A 9,037-nucleotide genomic window follows, 5' to 3' on the forward strand; every position below is an offset into this window, starting at 1 on the left:
CTGCTGGTTGAGAAAGGGGAATGAGTAGGCTTGGGATAGGGGAGAATGGTTGCCACTTCCTTGGCTACCCTGCTTCCCAGTCCATCCCCCCATCCCCAGTCACATCCTGGGCTGTCAGCCTCATGACTCCACCTGCTCTGTGCAGACAGTCAGTAAAGGCTTGTGGTTTGGATGAGGCTACCTGCTGCTCCCAGCTCCTGTCCAGTCACCTCATTGCCCTTGTGAGGTGCAGTTCCCTGTGGACGCTGAGCTAACTGCACCTTGTTGAGAGGAGCCATGAGCAGGGCATCCTTTACCTCAGGCAGTCCTGTGCATGTGCCACAGGAAAGCTGAGGGACAAGCATGGTCTCTGTGCCTCTGCAGCCCCCCATGTCTGATCACCCAGCCTTCTGAAATCTGAGACATCCAAAGTGGATGGGAGGTTCTGGAGGAAAAGAAAAGCAGTGGCTGCTGATGAGCAAGAGGCATAGTTTAGTATTGTGTTTTCTCAAGCACACAGCTGGTACTGTAGGGCACACTTGGGGACAGAGCAGAGTGCTGCCAGGCTGAGGGGGAGCAGGAGGAGGAGGCAGCTGAGGATAGAGAAGCAGTGAAGAATGAGAGAGGGTGTGGGTTGAGTGTTTCTTTTAGAAGGGCTACAGACTGTTTCAAGCATTGAAGTACTCCTTGCAGTTTGTGTCCCCACTCCTATCTGTGCTTCTGACCAGGTCTTTATGTAGATTCTCAAAGGTCCTCCATCTCCTGTGATCATTGAGGGGAAGTGAGTCATCACCACTCTAAAACCCACACAGTGTCGGGAAACACTTGGATACTACCTCAGTAACAGGAGTAACACTTGAATGTCCTAGTAACTAGGAGGGTTTTGGGAGGAAACTCTGGGATCTTGTGACAAGGTTCCTTCTGCTGAGTCCTAGAGCTTGGGTGCTCCTGGGGCAAAAAGATATCAAAAGCCAGAAGTGGTGACAGTGATGGGAGGTTCCCTGCCCAAAGAGGAAGCCTCCTACATCTCATGAGGAGTTGTGTCTGTTTCCTTCCTGTGGTTGCAAGCCTTGCAGTCAGAGACGGATGCCTGGACTCAGAGGCAGCAAGTGTGACTGAGATTTCAGTCCTGCCTGGGGACTTTATACTAGGATGGCCCTCCAATCACCGGCTCTGAGGTTTCTCCTGGCCCTTACATCTCTATTGTCAGCACATGGCCAGGAAGAACTTTTCAACACCCAGATAGTGCCCCAGGGAACAGGTAAGAAGTGGTTCTTCCTCTTAGAAGCTTCTCCTGCCTTTCCTCACCTATGTTGGCTATTCATCTTCACTGCCTGCAGCCTTGGGCTGGAGCCTAGATGGACCCCTGTGGGCTGTGTCAGCCGAAGCAGCCTCTGTCTCCCCCAGGGACAGGAGTTACAATGCAGTGAACACTGGGGTTCTGTGGGAGAGGCAGAACCGGGCTGGATGTGTGTGATAGGTCAGGCCCTACAGAAAAGCAGTTTGCCAGTCATTCCCTGGAGACAGTGGACATGAATTGGGCATCAGTTCACACACTGTCAATCAGGGGAAGGGTCTTCAGGGAGGTGTCACTTTCTGTACGTATCCTATCCCCAGGTGTGCCTAAGGGACACTATTCCTGCTGAGGGCAGTGCAAGAGGGAGCTTGCTGCTGCTTTGCCAGATAGATGGATCAGGGCAGGATCAGTGGCTGGGTGCCTGAGCATGGCAGGGACATGGCCGTGTGCCAGTGGACAAAGCTGCTGTTTGTGGTGCTCTGCTGGGCATCTCTGGTCTTATGCCATCAGGGCTGTTTGACGGCAAAGCCTGAGCACAAGGGACTTGTCACAGCATTTCCCCTTGTGGCAAAGTTGGTCTGTACCTTGTGAGATCCCTTGTGTGCCCCTTCGGGAGAAGACAGATAGTATTTTAAACCCCTTCAGGCCTCACAAAGCTTCTTGCAGAGGCTTGAACAGACAAGGGCTCCTTCTGGGGGGCAGCATCCTTCTCTGTAGGAATCATTGCCACAGAGCCTCCCCCTGCAGCATTGGACAAACTGCTGGGACTAGCTGCTCAGCTACTGCCTACTGAGCCTGGAGAATGGTGAATTTGTTGGGGAGGTGATGAGAAGAAGGAAGGATTGTGTCAGGAGAAAGGGGCAAGGGCATTGGTAAAGGAGGAGATGTGAATGCAGAAGGCACTGCTCAGCCCCTGTCCCTCTGCCCAGCGGTATGGGGCAGGAGGAGAGTGGCCAAGGCACCAGGTGAGTAAGAACAAGGAGCACAGGAGTGTAACAGGGGCGTGGGAGGCATGAGCCATGGCTGAAGGGCCCTGCATGCCAGCAGGAGTGGTGGTGCCATGACCCAGCAAGCGTCACCTGAGCTGGGTTGGATGACAGGTCTGGATGAGAGGCTGGAGGGAGTCCCCAGGTGCAGGGCTGATTGTTCTGGGAATGTCCCTGGTCTGGGCTTTGGAGGAGGGAATATGGTGCCCATGGACACAAGTGTAAATGGGGCAGCTTCATGGATGTGTGACTCTTCACAATTTCTGTGCATCAGGAAAGCCCCTTCCCAACCATGCTTGTCCTCTTGTCACATCCCAGCAGATGGATGTGTCACCTTCCCTCTCCCTTCCTTGGATGGAGGGGTTGCTCTCCCCCATTCACCCATACCCACTTCATCATCTCATCATCTCCAGCCCATCTAACACCCACTTTCACCTCTGACAGAAATGTGCCAAAGGCCCTTGTGGGACTCCAGACTCCACCTGGCACCAGACCAGGTGAATTATAAGAAGAATGAAGAAGTAATGTTGAGCTGCCCTGAAGGTTTCCAGCCATCCTTCACCCGCGTTAAATGTTCAAGCGAAGTCCAGTCCTTCACTGGTGGGAAACCTGTCTACAGAGAGGTCTGGACTGTAAGAAACTCCAGAGGTGCCTGGGTCCGCATTCAGTCCAGAGTGGAGTGCAGTGGTAAGGAAAGGCTCAGGAGCCCTCTTGGCTGCCTTGCTCTGCTCTTCTTGAGCAGGGAAACCAGGGTGTGGGGCACAGGAGGTTTTGGGCTCTGTGCTGCCCAGGGACATGGCAGGTGTCAAGTCCAGCCAGCAGGTCACCCCTGGGGCTGTTGGTGATAAGGGTCTCCCTAAGGGCTTCAGGCAAGAGCACATGCACAAAAGAGAAAAGCAACGGAGAGGGATTTATGGTGAGGCTTGTGGCCCGCACATGGCACCACTCTTGGAGCAGGATCAAAGACCTTTGCTGGCTGTGTCCTCTCAGATGGTGTGGCAGTGAGTACCACAGCTTGCTCCATATGAGCTGGGCCCCTCCAAGTTCACATCAGGGTGGGTGCAGGCTTAGAACTCTCTTCTCACAGCTTAGGACATTCAAGTTCCCTCCACAGAAGAACAGAGCTGTAACTGATGGATTGCAGAGATTCTGGGACACACATACATCTCAGTTTTGAATCAAAGGGGAAAATTTCTTGAGCAATAATAGTCCACTTCTTCATTCACATTCATTCCTATTCAACTCCTCCTGCTCCCCTTTGAGAGAGCTGCAGTGACCACCTTCACACTCTCCCTTTCCTTCCCATTGGGCTGGGTGATGAGCAAAGTTGTCTGACTGCAGCATCCTTGCATGTCTGGGGTGGAATGGGAATAAAGTGACCTTTTGGCAATCTTTCCTTCACAGAAGTGCTCCAGGTTGACCCTGAGACCTTTGAGATTTCCAGCACCAGCATCAAACTGAAATGGACCTGCAGGTTCCCTGATGCCTGCCAGGGCATGAGGGCCATGTGCCGGCTGGCAGAGCCTTCCTCCCCTCCCTGTGAGGCTGAGGAGGTGAATGGAGAGCAGATGTTACATGGCCAGGAGGGAACATTCACCTGCTCCCCTTTGCAGCCCTTCACTGAGTACAGTGTCACCATCGACCTGCTCCCCAACACAACCCTTTTCTCATGGTTGTTCACCACAGAGGAAACAGGTATGTGCACAGAAGGAACAATTCAGAGCTGTTTCACAGGGTGCATAGATGTGCCCCTCACCTGTCAGCTCAGCCAGAGTATCTCTGCTCCATTCAGGGATGTGCCTGGGATCAGAGCTGCTTGGGTCCTGTGGAGCTCTGGGGAAGGGGCTGTGCGAGAGCCCTGAGCAGGGCACGCCCCATTCTCATTGTCCCACTCCACACCACGCTGTCGTGCTTCTCATTGCTGCAGCACACGCAGCCTTTGCAGGGGACAAACCCTTCGTAGGGAGTCCCTCTGCAGCCTGTCCCTTGGCCAGGAGCTGCTGCACCCTCCTCTGGCCTCAGCCCCTGCTCATGGCCCTATGTGTGACCCCATTGTCTGTGCTTGCAGTGCCGGACAAACTGGAGCAGCTGTGGCTGGATCCTGACAGGGGATCTCTCAGGTGGAGTTCGCTGCCCTCCTGCAATGGGGAGATCATTGGATACCAGGTACCAAGGGACCAGGGCAGACCCTCACCTCCCAGCCTGGAGCTCTGTGCAGGCACATTGGGAAAGGGACAGCTGGGATGAGCCACAGTTCCCAGCCAGTAAATACGTGGCTTTGATGAGCACAAGCATTTTCTGCATCATTCTCAACATTCTTCATGCTGTGGAGATGCCCAGAGAGGTGTGAGTGCTCTGTGTTCTCTGGGCTTAATCCCTAGGTCTTCTTTGCTTTGGATTTGGCAGTCTTTTGGGGTTGCTGTGCAACACATGGTGACGTGTCTTCTGGGGCGGCATCCCAGGGTTTCCTGTGCTTCTTGCATACTTGTTCTGGTTCCTGCCACAGAAAAAGCTTGTGGCTTGAGTAATGCTCTGAAAGTCCCTCCTGAAAGCTCCTTCTCCAGAGAGCTACATTGTTCTGTTGAGTTTTCCTCAATGCCTGGCTACAAGCATCTCCTCTGTCTCTGGATTTGGGACACGTTCCACAGCAAAACTCTGCTCTCCAGCAGTGGGAGGGGGAATGTCACATTGTTCTCAGAATGCTCTAGGTACTCTCTGAGGACAGAGGTCTCCATGGTATGACAGGGACCTTGCAAGCTGTTTCTTAGCTCGGTCCTGGAAAAACTGTCACACAAGCTCTTGACAGCACTGTGAGCCTGTTCAGCTGGTTTCCTGCTCCCAGAAACCAGTGTTCTTAAAAAGAATCCTTTTGTTCCACTTTCAGTTGTCTTCACTTTTGCATAAGCCCAGAATATATTTCTGTAAAGACAGCAAGTGAGAATGGCCAGGACTCTCATAACAAATCCAGATGATGCATGGGCAAATGCGAACCCTTTATCTCCATTGCTCATGGAAACTTCAGCCTTTCTCCTTTTCTCTTAGGAAAAGCTTTCAGAGTCCAGCTTTACACAAGAGAAACGAGAAGCTTTTTTTCTTCTTTCATACTCCGTGGTGGAGTATGTCACCACGGTGCCTCCGGTGTTGCAATACACCTGGGGTGACCTCCTTCTCGGGCTCAGTAAATATATCTACAGGCCTTCAAAGAAGCAGCCTCCCTCTTCTCTTCTCAGAGGCTCAGCCCTTTGCTCACAGAGGTTGCTGCTCCCACATCCTCAGTGTTGGTTCCAAATTCCTCCTGTCCTCTTCTCTGTTTTGAGCTCCCCACTTGGGGCTCCTGCCCGTTCCTGTCCGGAGCCTTCCCCAGGCACAGCGGGCAGGCACAGGGAAGGGCAGGCTGGCAGGGACGTTGCCAGCTGCGGGCACCTTCCCAGCGGGCAGCCGGGAGCTGCTGCGTTCCAGCTGTGTCTCCTGTCCGCAGCTGAGCATCACAGCCAGGAATGCAGGGGACAGCAGCGTGCTGGAGACGGAGCGGCTGCGGCTCAATGGCTCCGTCACCGAGCTCCGGCTGCCGGGACACAGCCCCGGCAGCAGCTACGCCGTGACGATCCGGGGAGTGACGGCTGCTGGAGCCGGGGCTGCGTTGATGAGGGAGTTTCACGGCAACAGCAGCTCCGGTGAGCTTTGCCGTGTGGCCGGGCCAGGAGCCTGGGCACGGACGAGCCGTTCTCGGCAGCCTGCTCTGCCCGAGGCTGCCCCGCTGCTCGCCCAGCCTGCCGATGCTCATTCCCCGGCTGTTCCCCTGCAGACAGCCCGCGCCCCCAGGCCATCAGCTGCCGCAGCGCCCGCGACATCGCCCCATCGCAAGGCACGGCCGTGCTTCCCCTGCGCCCCATCGCCCGTGGCTCTGAGGCCGCCAGGTGAGCGCAGCCCCGCGGCTCCGCAGCCCCGCGGCTCCGCAGCCCCGCCCTGGCTCTCCCCCGCCGGCGCTGGCCGGCACTGCCTCCCTTCCGTGGCCCCGGGCCCGCGTCCCACCGCCTCTGGGCCCTGCAGGGAGCACCAGCTGATCGTGGCCGCGACGCACGACGGCTCGCTGATCGAGAGCATCTGCTCGGGGCAGCCACGGCTCTCCAACGCCAGCGTCTACCTGGCCGCTCTTCTCAACCTCACCGCCCCCACGGACTTCGTGCTGGGCGACGGGAGCCGCGGCCAGGGCCAGCACAACGCTGCCCTCCGCCCGGGCCGGGACTACACGGCCCTTCTGCGCCTCGGCCGCCTCGGCCCGCAGGTACCAGCGCGGGGCTCCTGCTCTCTGGGGATGCTGCCGGCCGGGGCTGCGCCCCTCGCTGCCTCTGCGCTGGCTGGGAGGCCACTCTCCTGTCCCGTGCCTCGGCACCATGGTGTCCCTGGGCTCCTGGGCCACAGCCGGGTCACTCGGTGGCCCTGGGTGGGGCCCTTGCCTCCCTCCAGCTGGGCTAGTGCTGCAGGAGTGGGCTGAGCTCTCCCTCCTGTCTCTTCCAACAGGCAGAGAAGTTCACCTGTGTCTGCTACAGCTTCTCTGTTGGTAAGTGTCTCCTTGCTCTTGGCGCCCAAGCTTCTCTCCCAACAAGAGCTTTTGGGTCTCACATGGAACAGAACAAAATCCCCACACAGAGGGTGATCCTCTCTTGCTGTAGAAACCTCAGCCAGGACACAAGCGTACACACTTGCATACCCTTTGCCATTCTTGGGGCCACTGCTAGTAGGAGGCCAGTCTGTGGCACTCACTCCTGCTTCTGTGTTAGTTGCAGAACAGACTGCAGGCCAGTGGCATGGGATTGTGATTGGACTGGTTGTGCTGTTGGCTGTCCTCCTTGTGGCTGCAGTCATCCTGTGGCTTGTGCTCTCCAGGTGAGTAGGAAGGGACAGGTTCAGCAGGTACATACACAATGCCAGTTTCTTACCCAGGACTCTCCTTTGCCTTTCCAGGAAAAGGAAGTACTTGCCCAACAAAACTAAGGAGGATAATTAAAAAGGTAGGAAAATGCAATTCTACAGACAACCATCACAGAAGGGACCATCAGGCTATGGGTCAGGTGGAATGAGAGCAGCAATCTCTCAGGAGAACCTGAGTTTCAGGAGAAGCAGCAGTTTGTACCCTGCACTGACATGTCTCCTGATTTGCCTTAGCTGGGGATGGTCAGGATGGTTCTGCCCACTGAGCCCCACATGGAGGCAGAGCCTGGTCCCAGGCAGTGCTCCCTGCCTGGAGCAGGGACAGGGTGAGCAAAGATGGGCATCCCGAAGGCTCAGGTCTTTGAGTGACCCATGTCTGTGCCATCCCTCCCAGGGATCTGCAAGGAGGGGTCTCAGGTCACTTCAGCACTGACAGGCGCCTCCAGGGCCCTGTGGTTGGGTGTTGCGGTGCATTTGGGGGCCCCCCAAGCTGTGAGTTCGCTGGTAGCAGCAGGCAGGCAAGGAGACTCCACACAACTTCTGAGGGTGCTCATTAGATGAGGGTTTATTGGGGGTCCTACCCCTGGGAAGAAGCATGGTTTCTGAGGGAGGGAAGGGGGAGGGAGGGGGAGAGAGGGGCTGAGAGAGCACCGGCCAAGAGAGCGGGGTAAGAGAGAGAGCCTGGTCACACCGGCACACTGAACAGGAAGATTCAAAGTGGGCACGGAATAAGATCTGGGCCAATGGGATTACAGACACAGGATACTTCAGGGGAGGATTACAGGTTTGGAATAAACCATACATTTTCAAAGGGTGAGACAGAGATACCATTTAACTAAAATGTAACATCGCAGTTGGGCACAGCTGGGATGAAAGGGTTGGGCTGTGGGAGGCACTGCCTTGTGCTCCAACCTGTCTCTGACACTGGGTGCCCTTTTTCTCCCCAGATAAAGGTGGCTAGGCTGGAGATCAGTCACTTCAGCCCCAGCCAGGACCATGGAGAGACATCCAGAGAAGTGAGGACATGAAAAAAATGGGAAGGATGACTCCAGCCCAGTGCTGATGGCTGCCATGTCCCCTGGCTCTCCTGTGACTGTGACCAGCATGGGGGTCCCATGAAATTCATCTAATTCAGCAGGGCAAGAGGAAAACAGAAGGCCCAGGAGGGCTGAGGTTTTCATTCCTCAGCCCCTTCACCTCCCAGGTTTTGCTTACTGCTTTTGCAAGGCCTTTGAATCGTGCATTCTGTAATCCTTTTCTCAGGCTTTGCTTTCAATTTTGCTTTCCTGGAGGCAGGACTTGTATGCTGGATTTCCCAGTCCCAGACTCACACAGGCTCAGGTTGATGGCATTCTCCTGCTGTCCTCTGGGTTTCCACCCCTTCTGCCCCCTCTGCTGATATTCAGCCAAACCCAGGGCTTTGCTTGGCCTGGCTGGGCTTCTTTGTGACTCTGCCTGTTCTGTCAACAATGAATAAAGGCTTATGGATTGGAGGTGTCCTACACAGCTTCTGCCTGGTCCCCTCATTGCCCCTCTGGGGTCATATTTCCCTGTAGGGAGCTGACAGTGCCTTGTTGAGAGGGAGTCATGAGCAGGGCTGCTGTGATCCTGTATTGCCCTAGAGGTGTCTGACAGCTTTTCTGACGTACTGAGCTGAGCTGGACAGCTCTAATGTGACTTTGGAACAGATGTGTGGTGGGAATCCATCAAGGGTGATGGCCCTCCACACACATTTTGGCCAAGAGTGTATTCTGTGCCCATGCTGTGGAATCTCTGTGCTTTCAGCTCCCTTGTTGCCCCTGTGGCAGGTCAAACCTGGAAGAAATGCAAAGATCAATGGTCA

At 55.5% G+C, this 9,037-nt stretch overlaps 1 protein-coding gene across 1 annotated transcript; it reads left to right on the forward strand.

Moving 5' to 3' along the window:
• The first annotated feature begins 1,077 nt into the window (after positions 1-1,077).
• Positions 1,078-8,145, forward strand: LOC110484190 (uncharacterized). The gene is made up of 10 exons (XM_021554656.2): positions 1,078-1,240; positions 2,707-2,949; positions 3,667-3,957; positions 4,331-4,428; positions 5,741-5,936; positions 6,068-6,179; positions 6,313-6,547; positions 6,784-6,823; positions 7,044-7,149; positions 8,142-8,145. The coding sequence occupies exons 1-10, from the start codon at positions 1,132-1,134 to the stop codon at positions 8,143-8,145; spliced, it is 1,434 nt and encodes a 477-aa protein (XP_021410331.2). The 5' UTR covers positions 1,078-1,131.
• Positions 8,146-9,037: the final 892 nt, after the last annotated feature.

The sequence above is a fragment of the Lonchura striata genome, chromosome Z (genome assembly GCF_046129695.1).
Source record: "Lonchura striata isolate bLonStr1 chromosome Z, bLonStr1.mat, whole genome shotgun sequence".
Taxonomy (NCBI): domain Eukaryota; kingdom Metazoa; phylum Chordata; class Aves; order Passeriformes; family Estrildidae; genus Lonchura; species Lonchura striata.